At 47.6% G+C, this 15,639-nt stretch overlaps 1 protein-coding gene across 4 annotated transcripts in view; it reads left to right on the forward strand.

Moving 5' to 3' along the window:
* The first annotated feature begins 494 nt into the window (after window positions 1-494).
* The window catches only part of PPP4R3B (protein phosphatase 4 regulatory subunit 3B), a 59,983-nt gene continuing 44,838 nt past the window's right edge, over window positions 495-15,639 (forward strand). Inside the window, exon 1 of one of the 4 annotated variants that reach the window (XM_069768919.1) lies at window positions 495-1,021. In XM_069768919.1, coding sequence (XP_069625020.1) covers window positions 880-1,021 — 142 coding nt within the window. In that variant the 5' untranslated portion in view covers window positions 495-879. The remainder of the gene's footprint in view (window positions 1,022-15,639) is intronic. The other 3 variants (XM_069768921.1, XM_069768920.1, XM_069768918.1) reach the window with 3 other exon arrangements.

A 15,639-nucleotide genomic window follows, 5' to 3' on the forward strand; every position in this document is an offset into this window, starting at 1 on the left:
CTCTGTCACGTATCCGCGCCGTGTACGTTCTGCGTGTATGGAAACAGCTGCGTCCTGACAGCGGGCGGGGCCGGGCACTGGGCGCCTCTGATTGGCTGCTCACAGTGTTTGTTTTCCCTGCTGTTTCCCTGGGGTCATAAAGATAAACCTTGTCCAGTTATTTACTCACAGCCAAAGTCATAACAAAGCAAACCGTAGGTGGCGATAGAGAGCGCGATGAGAGGCGCTCGCCGCCATCTTTCTTTCTGGACTGGTGTAACACAGGCTGCTCTCCTGCTTGTGGCGGCTCGGTCTGACTGTGGCCGTATTATCTTTATGCTGCTAAAAGCCTTGTATCTGGGTTACATTTTACCAGCTGACGTCTCACTTCACGCGACTTGTAGCACGCAGATGGTTTGCCCACATAAAATATGGCCGCCATTGACCTCCCAGTCCTGTATAATGACTCCGCCCCCCGCCATTTTGCGGAAGTCTTTCCACAGCTTTTTGACCCTGGAAAGACTCTGCAGCCTGTACTGTAGCAGCGCCCTCTGCTGGCGAGCCCTGTTTCGCGGAGGGTTTTTGTCCCTGGAAAGGCTCCGTAGCCCCTGCCGAACACTCCGGGGCAACCTGTTTCGTTTATCGTTGGAGGAAGAGAAAGGAGAGAATCGGGTTACAAGATGGCGGCTGTGTGATCTCCCAGCAAAACCGGAGGAGGAGGAGGTGGGGGATCGCCGCTGGCGGGAGAAGGACGGGGTCAACGAATCGAGCGGGGAGAAGGGGAAGCCGCGGCCCGAGTCTCAGCCCGAGGAGAGCGAGCGTCTGCAGGCCCTGAGGAGAGCGGAGAAGGATGAGCCACGGCGGGGGCTGCTCGTGAGGAAAGCGACGACGAGCGGCATCATGTCTGACACCAGGCGGCGGGTCAAGGTCTACACCCTGAATGAGGAGCGCCAGTGGGACGACAGGGGCACCGGCCATGTGTCCTCCACCTATGTGGACCGGCTGAAGGGGATGTCGCTGCTGGTGCGGGCCGAGGCTGACGGTGAGAGGGGCGGGCGGCAGGGCAGGGGTGCTGGACACGTGTGCCGGGCCGTACACAGAGCGTGGAGCCGCTGGAGAACTACAAGCCCCAGCATGGCCTCCCGTACGTCACTGGTCTGCGGGAGAAGTGTACAGTGACACCCCCGCAGACCAGTAGTGGAGGGTCCTGCAGTCTGGGAGACCCCACCCCTATTATTGAGCGGTGCCTGGACTGCGCCATTCTCTGCGTTATTGGGGGGTCTTATTTCAGATATGCCGCAGTTTCTGCTCCGCAACACGACGGGCTCATTGCGTTTCACAGGAAGAATAGATGGAGACGGTGCGTGTGTGAACGCAGCCATTGCTGCTATGGTGGGAATGATTAGAGCGCTGCACCTTCTGCCACGGTGGGAATGATTAGAGCGCTGCACCTTCTGCCACGGTGGGAATGATTAGAGCGCTGCACCTTCTGCCACGGTGGGAATGATTAGGGCGCTGCACCTTCTGCCACGGTGGGAATGATTAGAGCGCTGCACCTTCTGCCACGGTGGGAATGATTAGAGCGCTGCACCTTCTGCCACGGTGGGAATGATTAGAGCGCTGCACCTTCTGCCACGGTGGGAGTGATTAGGGCGCTGCGCCTTCTGCCACGGTGGGAGTGATTAGAGCGCTCCGCCTTCTGCCACGTTGGGAGTGATTAGGGCGCTGCGCCTTCTGCCACGTTGGGAGTGATTAGAGCGCTGCGCCTTCTGCCACGTTGGGAATGATTAGAGCGCTGCGCCTTCTGCCACGGTGGGAGTGATTAGGGCGCTGCGCCTTCTGCCACGGTGGGAGTGATTAGGGCGCTGCGCCTTCTGCCACGGTGGGAGTGATTAGGGCGCTGCGCCTTCTGCCACGTTGGGAGTGATTAGAGCGCTGCGCCTTCTGCCACGTTGGGAATGATTAGGGCGCTGCGCCTTCTGCCACGTTGGGAGTGATTAGGGCGCTGCGCCTTCTGCCACGTTGGGAGTGATTAGGGCGCTGCGCCTTCTGCCACGGTGGGAGTGATTAGGGCGCTGCGCCTTCTGCCACGGTGGGAGTGATTAGGGCGTTGCACCTTCTGCCACGGTGGGAATGATTAGAGCGCTGCGCCTTCTGCCACGGTGGGAATGATTAGAGCGCTGCGCCTTCTGCCACGGTGGGAGTGATTAGAGCGCTGCGCCTTCTGCCACGGTGGGAATGATTAGAGCGCTGCGCCTTCTGCCACGGTGGGAATGATTAGAGCGCTGCGCCTTCTGCCACGGTGGGAGTGATTAGAGCGCTGCGCCTTCTGCCACGGTGGGAATGATTAGAGCGCTGCGCCTTCTGCCACGGTGGGAGTGATTAGAGCGCTGCGCCTTCTGCCACGGTGGGAATGATTAAAGCGCTGCGCCTTCTGCCACGGTGGGAATGATTAGAGCGCTGCGCCTTCTGCCACGGTGGGAGTGATTAGAGCGCTGCACCTTCTGCCACGGTGGGAATGATTAGAGCGCTGCGCCTTCTGCCACGGTGGGAATGATTAGAGCGCTGCGCCTTCTGCCACGGTGGGAGTGATTAGAGCGCTGCGCCTTCTGCCACGGTGGGAGTGATTAGAGCGCTGCACCTTCTGCCACGGTGGGAATGATTAGAGCGCTGCGCCTTCTGCCACGGTGGGAATGATTAGAGCGCTGCGCCTTCTGCCACGGTGGGAATGATTAGAGCGCTGCACCTTCTGCCACGGTGGGAGTGATTAGAGCGCTGCGCCTTCTGCCACGGTGGGAATGATTAAAGCGCTGCGCCTTCTGCCACGGTGGGAATGATTAGAGCGCTGCACCTTCTGCCACGGTGGGAGTGATTAGAGTTCTGCGCCGCCATATTCCGATCACCAAAACATGGTGAGAATATCACACACATTTGTGACCTGCTCTGGTCTCCCCCAATCTTTTATTCTCCCCCTCCTGCCGTGACGTATGGCTTTAGCTTCCCATGGACACGGCCTCTGTGATTGACAGTTTTTATTTCACTGTATCATGAACTGGAAAACGGGAAAACCGAATCCTCGTGAGGCAAAATTGTGAAAACCCGCCATAAATTCTCAATCCCGCCGCTGTTTTTAGGGTTTCCTTCTTGCTGCGTCCTGTGTGGTGAAAGTGACCTGAGAGCAGGTCGGATGATCACTTCACTGCCAAACTTATTGTCTTTATAGTTTAGGGAATGCTAGCACAAAAAGAGGATTCAGAGATCCTCCAAAAATCCAGAAAAATAGCAAAAAGGCAGGAGATGCTTACCTGCCTGGGCCTCCAAACAAATGCAGGATGCAGTGGACCCATGTGGTTAAGATGGCGGCAACACAGGTGCAGAAATACCGATGAGGCAGCCACTCACAACCTACCAAACTAATGGAGGGGGTGGCTGCTTGGCATATGACTGCACATTAGAGACTTGTATGTGGCGCTGTTCACACAATGGAGATGCACAGCATCCAGGTTAACAGCCTAGTAGTGACGCCCTGCTATTAGCTCAGGCGGGCTGCCCAGCGCCATTAAGATGCATCCCATGTGAACAGACACCACAGTTTACAAGACAGAATGGGCCCAACTGCCCCCCGAAAAAATGCAAAAAACGCATATATTAAAAAAAAATGTGAGGTATTAGTTTATTTTCTGGCCAAAATATGTAAGCTCATAACCCACGTCACGGGTCCCCACACTTTTGGGTCCTACTCTAACCAATGCTAGCACAAAAAGAGGATTCAGAGATCCTCCAAAAATTCAGAAAAATTGCAAAAAGGGCAGGATATGCTTAACCTGCTTGGGCCTCCAAACAAATGCACTATCAGGATGCAGTGGACCCATGTGGAGGTTTAGGGGTTAAAAACTTCCTAGCCATTTGGTTTGTCACCATCTACCAAGATTCCTAACCTGCAAGCGATGGAGCGGTGTGAGGGCTGGTGCTTATCAGTGTTATTTTAGGGTATGTATGATGTGGTTATTTATTACTGTATTTTTGGAGGCAGGTGCGGTGAGGGGGCCAAAAACTGCTATTTAAAAAAAAAATGTATGCAGTTTAGTGTGTGGATTAACCTTTTAATGACTGTACATTTTCAGTAGTGGGGTGTACGGAGCGGGTTGAGCAGATTACCGGCAGCGTCTAAGTATGTACTGTGGTGTACAGAACAAGTCGCAAGGAGATGAAAAAAAAAAAGTCAAATGAAAGTAAAAAAGTTTGCTCCCTCTTTTCCCATTGAAATTAAAGGGAACCTGTCACCCCCAAAATCGATGGTGAGGTAAGCTCACCGTCATCAGGGGCTTATCTACAGCATTCTGTAACGCTGTAGATAAGCCCCCGATGTTACCTGAAAGAGGAGATAGACGTTAGATTATACTCACCCAGGGGCGGTCCTGCTACGGTCCGGTCAAATGGGTGTCTCAGGTCCGCTCCGGCGCCTCCCATCTTCATTCCATGACGTCCTCTTCTGGTCTTCACGCCGCGGCTCTGGCGCAGGCGTACTTTGTCTGCCCTATTGAGGGCAGAGTAAAGTACTGCAGTGCGCAGGCGCCAGAAAGGTCAGAGAGGCCCGGCGCCTGCGGACTGCAGTACTTTGCTCTGCCCTCAACCGGGCAGACAAAGTACGCCTGCGCCGGAGCTGCGGCGTGAAGACCAGAAGAGGACGTCATCTGATGAAGATAGGCGCCGGAGCGGACCTGAGACACCCATCGGAGCAGGACTGCCCCTGGGTGAGTATAATCTAACCTCTTTTTCTCCTCTTTCAGGTTACAACTGGGGCTTATCTACAGCATTACAGAATGCTGTAGATAAGCCCATGATGACGGTGAGCTTACCTCACCATCGATTTTTGGGGGTGACAGGTTCCCTTTAAGCAACAAAACAAATACACTGCTTAAAAAAATAAAGGGAACACTAAAATCCCACATCCTAGATATCACTGAATGAAATATTCCAGTTGTAAATCTTTATTCAGTACATACTGAAATATTCCAGTTCTAAATCTTTATTCAGTACATACTGGAATGGGTTGAGAACAATAAAACCTAAAAATGATCAACGTAAATCACAACTAATATCCCACGGTGGTCTGGAGTTGGAATTATGCTCAAAAACTGAAAATGTAGGCCCCTTCAAAAATAGTGAGGAAAGAATGGTTGTAGATGACGAGGAAAAAGCTAACATATTAAACACCTTCTTCTCCACGGTATTCACGGTGGAAAATGAAATGCTAGGTGAAATCCCAAGAAACAATGAAAACCCTATATTAAGGGTCACCAATCTAACCCAAGAAGAGGTGCGAAACCGGCTAAATAAGATTAAAATAGATAAATCTCCGGGTCCGGATGGCATACACCCACGAGTACTAAGAGAACTAAGTAATGTAATAGATAAACCATTATTTCTTATTTTTAGGGACTCTATAGCGACAGGGTCTGTTCCGCAGGATTGGCGCATAGCAAATGTGGTGCCAATATTCAAAAAGGGCTCTAAAAGTGAACCTGGAAATTATAGGCCAGTAAGTCTAACCTCTATTGTTGGTAAAATATTTGAAGGGTTTCTGAGGGATGTTATTCTGGATTATCTCAATGAGAATAACTGTTTAACTCAATATCAGCATGGGTTTATGAGAAATCGCTCCTGTCAAACCAATCTAATCAGTTTTTATGAAGAGGTAAGCTATAGGCTGGACCACGGTGAGTCATTGGACGTGGTATATCTCGATTTTTCCAAAGCGTTTGATACCTTGCCGCACAAGAGGTTGGTACACAAAATGAGAATGCTTGGTCTGGGGGAAATTGTGTGTAAATGGGTTAGTAACTGGCTTAGTGATAGAAAGCAGAGGGTGGTTATAAATGGTATAGTCTCTAACTGGGTCGCTGTGACCAGTGGGGTACCGCAGGGGTCAGTATTGGGACCTGTTCTCTTCAACATATTCATTAATGATCTGGTAGAAGGTTTACACAGTAAAATATCGATATTTGCAGATGATACAAAACTATGTAAAGCAGTTAATACAAGAGAAGATAGTATTCTGCTACAGATGGATCTGGATAAGTTGGAAACTTGGGCTGAAAGGTGGCAGATGAGGTTTAACAATGATAAATGTAAGGTTATACACATGGGAAGAAGGAATCAATGTCACCATTACACACTGAATGGGAAACCACTGGGTAAATCTGACAGGGAGAAGGACTTGGGGATCCTAGTTAATGATAAACTTACCTGGAGCAGCCAGTGCCAGGCAGCAGCTGCCAAGGCAAACAGGATCATGGGGTGCATTAAAAGAGGTCTGGATACACATGATGAGAGCATTATACTGCCTCTGTACAAATCCCTAGTTAGACCGCACATGGAGTACTGTGTCCAGTTTTGGGCACCGGTGCTCAGGAAGGATATAATGGAACTAGAGAGAGTACAAAGGAGGGCAACAAAATTAATAAAGGGGATGGGAGAACTACAATACCCAGATAGATTAGCGAAATTAGGATTATTTAGTCTAGAAAAAAGACGACTGAGGGGTGATCTAATAACCATGTATAAGTATATAAGGGGACAATACAAATATCTCGCTGAGGATCTGTTTATACCAAGGAAGGTGACGGGCACAAGGGGGCATTCTTTGCGTCTGGAGGAGAGAAGGTTTTTCCACCAACATAGAAGAGGATTCTTTACTGTTAGGGCAGTGAGAATCTGGAATTGCTTGCCTGAGGAGGTGGTGATGGCGAACTCAGTCGAGGGGTTCAAGAGAGGCCTGGATGTCTTCCTGGAGCAGAACAATATTGTATCATACAATTAGGTTCTGTAGAAGGACGTTGATCTGGGGATTTATTATGATGGAATATAGGCTGAACTGGATGGACAAATGTCTTTTTTCGGCCTTACTAACTATGTTACTATGTAAAATCAAAATGGAAAATGAAGATACAGGCTGTTCCAACTTCAGTGGAAATGCCTCAAGACAAGGAAATGATGCTCAGTAGTGTGTATGGCCTCCACATGTCTGTGTGATCTCCCTACAACGCCTGGGCATGCTCCTGATGAGGCAGCAGATGGTCTCCTGAGGGATCTCCTCCCAGTCCTGGACTAAAGCATCCGCCATCTCCTGGACAGTTTGTGGTGCAACATGATCTTGTTGGATGGTGCGAGACATGATGTCCCAGATGTGTTCAATCAGATTCAGGTCTGGGGAACAGGTGGGCCAGTCCATAGCTTCAATGCCTTCATCTTGCAGGAACTCCTGACACACTCCAGCCACATGAGGTCTGTTATTGTCTTGTATTAGGAAGAACCCAGGGCCAATGGCACCAGCATATGGTCTCACAAGGGGCCTGGGGATCTCATCTCTGTACCTAATGGCAGTCAGGCTACCTCTGGTGAGCATATGGAGAAGTGCGGCCCTCCAAAGAAATGCTACCCCACACCATTACTGACCCACTGCCAAACTGGTCATGCTGAAGGATGTTGCAGGCAGCAGATCGCTCTTCACGGTGTCTCGAGACTGTCACGTCTGTCACATGTGCTCAGTGTGAACCTGCTTTCATCTGTGAAGAGCACAGGGTGCTAGTGGCGAATTTGCCAATCCTGGTGTTCTGTGGCAAATGCCAATCGTCCTGCACTGTGTTGGGCTGTGAGCACAACCCCCATCTGTGGACGTCGGGCTCTCAGACCATCCTCATGGGGTCGGTTTCTAACCATTTGTGCAGATACATGCACATTTGTGGTCTGCTGGAGGTCATTTTGCAGGGCTCTGGCAGTGCTCCTCCTTTCACAAAGGCTGAGGTAGCGGTCCTGCTGCTGGGTTGTTGCCCTCCTACCGCCCCCTCCACGTCTCCTGGTGTACTGGCCTGTCTCCTGGTAGCGCCTCCAGCCTCTGGACACTACACTGACAGACACAGCAAATCTTCTTGGCACATCTCGCATTGATGTGCCATCCTGGATGAGCTGCACTACCTGAGCCACTTGTGTGGGTTGTAGAGTCCGTCTCATGCCACCACGAGTGTGAAAGCACAACCAACATACAAAAGTGACCAAAACAGCCAGAAAGCATTGGTACTGAGATGTGGTCTGTAGTCTCCACCTGCAGAACCACTCCTTTGAGTGTGTCTTGATAATTGCTAATAATTTCCATCTGTTGTCTATTCCATTTGCACAACAGCATGTGAAATTGTCAATCAGTGTTGCTTCCTAAGTGGACAGTTTGATTTCACAGAAGTTTGATTTAGGCTACTTTCACACTAGCGTTGGGCCGACGTACCGACGCATGCTGTGAAGTAAAAGCACAACGGGGACAGCAGATGCAGTTTTACAACGCATCCGCTGCCCCATTGTAAAGTCCGGGGAGGAGGGGGCGGAGTTCCGGCCGCCCATGCAAGCAACGTTTTTTTTGTCCCGACGGACTGCAAAAACACGTTGCATCCGTCGCGTGACGGATGCAACGTGTGGCAATGCGTCGCTAATGAAAGTCTATGGAGAAAAAACACATCCTGCAGGCAACTTTGCAGGATGCGTTTTTTCTTCAAAACGACGCATTGTGACGCTAGTGTGAAAGTAGTCTCACTTGGAGTTATCTTCTGTTGTTTAAGTGTTCCCTTTATTTTTTTGAGCAGTGTATTTAGTTTTGTTTATGAGCGCCCAAGCTGCCAAAATACAAAATTATTAAAGGGAACCTGTCACCCCCAAAATCGAAGATGAGCTAAGCCCACCAGCATCAGGGGCTTATTTACAGCATTCTGTAATGCTGTAGATAAGCCCCCATGTAACCTGAAAGATGAGAAAAAGAGGTTAGATTATACTCACCCAGGGGTGGTCCAAGAACGATGGGCGTCGCGGTCTGAGTCTCCCATCTTCTTACGATGACGTCCTCTTCTTGTCTTCACGCTGCGGCTCCTGTTGAGGGCAGAGCAAAGTACTGCAGAGTACTGGGTCTCTCTGACCTTTCCCGGCGCCTGCGCACTGCAGTACTTTGCTCTGCCCTCAACAATAGCCGCAGCGTGAAGACAAGAAGAGGACGTCATCGTAAGAAGATGGGAGGCTCAGACCGCGACGCCCATCGTTCCGGGACCGCCCCTGAGTGAGTATAATCTAACCTCTCTTTCTCATCTTTCAGGTTACATGGGGGCTTATCTACAGCATTCTTCGATTTTTGGGTGTGACAGGTTCCCTTTAAAATCAAACATAGATGTCAAAAAGAAAACTGAAATTCCAAAAAAAAATTTTTTGTGTGTTCAAAGCACTTCTCTCCAAAAATGGCATAAAAAGGATCAGTACATGACCCCAAAAGCACTAAGTGTGGCATTGTTCTACTCATACTGACTTGGAGAACTATGTTGTTGGGCCATTTTTGCTGCACAGTGAACGCTTTAAAAACAAAAACCACAGCCCCCCATCCCCCCAAAAAGTTTAGATTTTTTTTTTTTTTATTTCTTATTTTAATGTCACATACTTTGGAGTTTTTCCCACTCCTTAGTATATTGAGGGGTAAAATGTCATTCAAAGCAGCAAATTGTCCCTTGTAAAACAACCCTCGTGCCCATGATAGGCTACGTTCACATTTGCGTTGTGTGCCGCTGCGTCGGCGACGCAACGCAGAACGCAAATAAAAACGTGCGCAAAAACGCTGCGTTTTGCGACGCATGCGTCGTTTTTTGCCGAAATTTGGACGCAAGAAAAATGCAACTTGTTGCGTTTTCTGCGCCCGACGCTTGCGGCAAAAAAAAACGCATGCGTCGCACAACGCATGTCCATGCGTCCCCCATGTTAAATATAGGGGCGCATGACGCATGCGTCGCCGCTGTGTCGCCCGACGCAAAACGCTAATGTGAACGTAGCCATAACGAAAACATAAACCTTTTTATAGCTCCTGAAAGAAGGGTTGAAGGTGAACCCATCGTAATAAATGCAGTAAGAAACTAAATTTTATTCAGTGTGGTGAAAGAAATTGTGTCCTGTCAATTGTTCGCCTTAATTGGTTAACCAGTTCAGTACCAGGTCATTCTGCCCCATTTATAACCTGGTATATCTTTTTTTAGGGCTTATGCAGACAGATGTCTGTGGATTTTGTTCTGAGCACGGACCTCTAATGCCCGGCCTGGCAGCGGCTCTCCCATCCAAAGGGTCACCGCTTCATATATTTCTGAGACTATCACTCTTGGGTTGGGAGAGCCACAGATGTCTTTTGGAGCCCTTCAGTTTAACATAAGTTTTTTTTAGACCTGTTCTAGCTTCCAATTTTGGTTCTACATTGAAAAGAATTCCAATTAAATGTGATTGTTTTATTTTATTTTTTGTACAGTGTTAACAAGACTTGTTTTTAAAAAATTTTCTTCAGTGTATAATTTTTTTCCCCTCTTAGATGGGGGTAATATACCCGCCATAGATTCAGGTCTTTTATAACCTTATGGGGGGAGCACAATGCATGTAATAGGGACCTTCAGCTCTCTGATGCAATGTGCAGCTGAGGCAACTCCTGCTGTATCCTGACATCCAGTGTGATCGCTGGGACGAGCACTGCTCTCCTGTACTGTGCACACCACGCTCATGTAGAGGGTAATAAACGAGCTGTGACCTCTTCTCTGTTGGCGTCACTTCCCCATGAAAAATTGCAATAGCGGAAAGCAGTGTATATACCCTAAAATGGTACTAATAAAACCTACAGCTCTCCACACAACAAACAAGGCCTCACACAGCTCCAGTGGTGGACACCAAAAAAGGCAACATAGATTTCCCCCCCCCCCCGCCCCCCCCCTTCCAGTTCATGACGCCTGTAATTTTTCTCCCAATTTTTTTTCCAGTACAAATGTGTAAATTATAGGTGTTATTCAAAACTCATTGTTCAAAATACTCATATTAAAAGGAATGTCACCCCCAAAATCGAAGGTGAGCTAAGCCCACCATCATCAGGGGCTTATCTACAGCATTCTGTAATGCTGTAGATAAGCCCTCAATGTATCCTGAAAGATGAGAAAGAGGTTAGATTATACTCACCCAGGGGCGGTCCGGTCCGATAGGCGTCAATGTCCGGTCCGGGGCCTCCCATTTTCATACGATGACGTCCTCTTCTTGTCTTCACGCTGCGGCTCTGGCGCAGGCGTACTTTGTCTGCCCTGTTGAGGGAAGAGCAAAGTACTACAGTGCGCAGGTGCTGGGCCTCTCTGACCTTTCCCAGCGCCTGCGCACTGCAGTACTTTGCTCTTCCCTCAACAGGGCAGACAAAGTACGTCTGTGCCGGAGCCACAGCATGAAGACAAGAGGAGGACGTCATCCTATGCAGATGGGAGGCCCCAGACCGGACTGCGATGCCCATCAGATCGGGACCGCCCCTGGGTGAGAATAATCTAACCTCTCTTTCTCATCTTTCAGGATATATCGGGGGCTTATCTACAGCATTACAGAATGCTGTAGATAAGCCCCTGATGCTGGTGGGCTTAGCTCACCTTCGATTTTGGGGGTGACAGGTTCCTTTTAAAGCTTATGCCCGAAAAATAAAGCTTTGGGGTTAAAGGCTAGAAACGTAAATTGGCCCTGTCAGGGGTTATTTTTTGGAAGAGGGCAGTTCTTCCACCATTTTGTTTAGAGTGTGTATATATAGGTTCATTTGACAGTCATCATAACTACCGTAATTCTGCAGGTTACCACAACAATACCGAAGAAAAAATAAGGCGTCCTAGTTTTATCCGCTTTGCTGATCAAATCCGTCAATAGCCTCATATATTAAAAAAAACAAAACAACGGATAGCACTCGGATGTCATCTGTGTTCTGTCTGTATTTTACTGTTATATCTAGAATATAAGAGATATTTTTACAGATGCAAGACGTATTGTAAAAAGTGACACAGAATAAAAATGGATCCAGCACTCCAAAAAAAAGAAAAAAAAAACCCCTAGCCCATGAGAACCAATTGGATGTGTTAATCCAGCCTTAGTGAGAATTTCTTTTTCTCCCACCCGCTGACTTGGCATTTTTACATAGTCTCATGACTTGTAGGTACTGGTAGGCCTTTCCATGGTGTAGTAATGCTTGCTGGGTTGTGTGACCCAGTGGCAGACTACATATCCTAGGCTCGCATGCTTGGACAGATTTTCTTGGATATTTTACAATGTCTGCTCTGTGTGTGTGTGTGTGTATCCTTTGTATGATAACTGTTCCGTGAACACTTTTTGGTCTTGCTCGGCAAGTATTACCAGTCGTCACTACTTTGCCTACTACTGCCTTGACATGGGAACAAATGTCCCTTATTCATTCGCTGATTGGTCTCGGCAGCTGCCTGTCATGGCTGCCGCGACCAATCAGCGACGGCCACTGTCCGATTAGTCCCTCCCCTATTCCCCTGCAGTCGCTGCCCGGCGCCCGCTCCGTAATCCCCTCCACTCACCGCTCACACAGGATTAATGGCAGCTGTAACGGCCCGCGGTGTAACGCACTCCGTTACCGCTGCCATTAACCCTGTGTGTCCCCAACTATTTACTATTGATGCTGCCTATGCAGCATCAATAGTAAAAATGTCATGTTAAAAATAATAAAAAAAAACAAAAACCTGCTATACTCACCCTCCGCCGCCTTTCTCGCTCCTCGCCACGCTCCCGGGACCGCTCCATTGCAAGCAGCAGCTTCCGGTGCCGTCCCAGGGTTGGTGTTCGACAAGGACCTGCTGTGACGTCACGGTCATGTGACCGCGACGTCATCATAGGTCCTGCTCACACCAGCCCTGGCACCGAAAGCTGCCGCTTGCAATGGAGCGGTCCTGGGAGCGTGGCGAGGAGCGAGAAAGGCGGCAGAGGGTGAGTATAGCAGGACTTCAATGGGCTCAATGGGCTATAGGTGAGTATATGTTTATTTTTATTTTTTTTAAGTCTCTATACTACGTGGCTCTGTGCTGTCCAATATACTATGTGACTGGGCAATATACTACGTGGCTCTGCTATATACTATGTGGCTGGGCAATATACTACGTGACTGGGCAATATACTACGTAGCTGGGCAATATACTACGTGACTGGGCAATATACCATACTACGTGGGCTGGGCAATATACTACGTGGGCTGGAAAATATACTACGTGGCTGGGCAATATACTACGTGACTGGGCAGTATACTACGTGGCTCTGCTATATACTTTGTGGCTGGGCAATATACTACGTGACTGGGCAATATACTACGTGGGCTGGAAAATATACTACGTGGCTGGGCAATATACTACGTGACTGGGCAATATACTACGTGGCTCTGCTATATACTATGTGGCTGGGCAATATACTACGTGACTGGGCAATATACTACGTAGCTGGGCAATATACTACGTGACTGGGCAATATACCATACTACGTGGGCTGGGCAATATACTAGGTGGGCTGGAAAATATACTACGTGGCTGGGCAATATACTACGTGGCTGGGCAATATACTACGTGGCTGGGCAATATACTACGTGGCCATGCATATTCTAGAATACCCGATGCGTTAGAATCGGGCCACCATCTAGTACTATATTAACACTAGGACTACTGGACCCCGCCTAGAACTACTGAAAGGAGTCATTTTGACTCCTTGCTTGTTTTCGTTTATTTTTAGAGTTTCATTTGTGGTTATTTATTAATAATTATATTTTTTGTAATGTATTATTATTGTGAGATCCAACAGTAATGCTTTTGATTGTTTTTTTTCTGCTTTTCTTATTTTTCTACAGAAAATAACAATAATTATAATAGACGTTTTTCAAACATTTTTTTTTATTCAAGTGCACACATATAAACAACAACTGAAGAACAAAAAGCAGAGAAAATGTAGGTGGAGGAGCATAAAAATTAAAATATGGCGCAGAATTCACCTTCTAAACATTTGGTGTTTCGCATTTTAGGCATTGCCTTTGATTTATGGCAGTACATTGCCCACACAAAGACTTACCACAAGTCTTACAATTGCCGACAGATCTATTTTTCTTGCACTTTTCTTTGATCTGGCAAAATTTTGTTTGAACCATCACTTCTGAACATGTAGAAACTTGGGACGTGGAACCCTTTTCCCTATCTGTGACATAAGGACCACTCAACTCTCTCACAAGCGTTTGCAAAAATGCCTTGCGTGACATTTTTTGGTGGGTAATCTCCTTGAATATTATACATGCATTTATACCCGCAAAGTCTAAGGCATTTTCAAATGCATGAACAGGCCATCTCCTTGTGGATGTTCGTGTAGTATATTTTCGTGCCATCTGATCCACTACATCTACTCCATATTTTGTTTCATTGTAAAACTTTACCGTTTCTGGAGTTTTTTTAGCGGAATCAGACGCAACAACAACATCTGGATGGACGGAACTCAAAATGACAACATTTTTGTTGGGCTTTCCTTGATATACTGTAAGTGTAAAATTGTCTTCATTTCTAAACACTTTAGTGTTGTACAATTCCTCTTTCATGGATTTTATTTCTTTAGGCACTTCTCGCCTTATCTTATTCAGTGTTCCCACGATGGTTGTTCCTTTGCTTTTTAGCTGTTTAGCTAATTTTAATGAAGTAAAATAATTATCGGTTGTAACATTGCAACCTTTTTTCAAAAACGGGTCCAATAACTTCATTACCACATGGTCAGCTAAACGGTCCTCAGCACGGCGTGTGTCATCTTTGCCTAGATAAGGGAAGCCATTTGCCAGATATTTGCTCTCCTTATCAACAGCTAGCCAATATTTGTGGCCATATTTATCTGGTTTGGAAGGCATGTACTGCGTGAATGGACACCTAGTTTTGCTTGGGAAAAGTTGCTCATCCACCGTTATGTATGGGCCAGGTTTGTAACACGCAATACAATTTTCAATAAACCTGTCCCACACAGTAGAAAATAGAGCAAACTTGTCCGTTTGCAGTCTCTCCGATCGAGTAGATTTCTCATCAAATCTGAGAAACCTCATAATTTCAACAAAGCGGTCCTTAGACATTGTCGCTTTGCAAAACGGTATTCCCCAGTCATTACACCAAATACTGCTAATCGAGTGACGGTTCGTGCCAGATATTCCACGAGCATAGAATATCGCAATGAATGCATCTAGCTCCTCATCAGATAGAGTAAACTGTAAATTATTGTTCCTGCATGCTTCTGCAAGCGTACAGTTCTTTATATGTGTCAATATATATGAATCAAAAAATAAACGCCATGCGCTCAAAGGACTATCGATAATGATATTTCTTCTGGCGTATCCTGTAGGGCCAGGTGCTTCTCGAAGAATATTTTGGCTGTCACGCCTACCAGGCAAGTGTTGTCCAATTTCAACTGGTTTCCATTGAATACCATCCGCTGAAACTAGTATTCCTTCAGATTCGCCTTCTCTGGTGTTTGTTGTTGCATTACCTTCGCCGCCATCGTTATCTGTTGTTCTTTCATTTCTGGGACATTTTGCTGATTTTTTTCTGTCCACGACCAGGAGGATGGTCACGAGGCAACATAACTGCATGAGCCCGATCCCCAGTTGATGTGCTTGGAATATCTGGAAAAAAGTTGATGAATATTTAGAATTTTTGTTTTGTAAGGGTCCGTGCACACTGGCTGGATTAGCGGCGGAATATCCGACCGGATATTCTCACCACAATCCGGCCCGTACCTGCCCGCTCAGGTACAGAGCGGAGTTTCATACCTGAAGCTCCG

Source organism: Ranitomeya imitator, chromosome 5 (genome assembly GCF_032444005.1).
Source record: "Ranitomeya imitator isolate aRanImi1 chromosome 5, aRanImi1.pri, whole genome shotgun sequence".
NCBI lineage: Eukaryota > Metazoa > Chordata > Amphibia > Anura > Dendrobatidae > Ranitomeya > Ranitomeya imitator.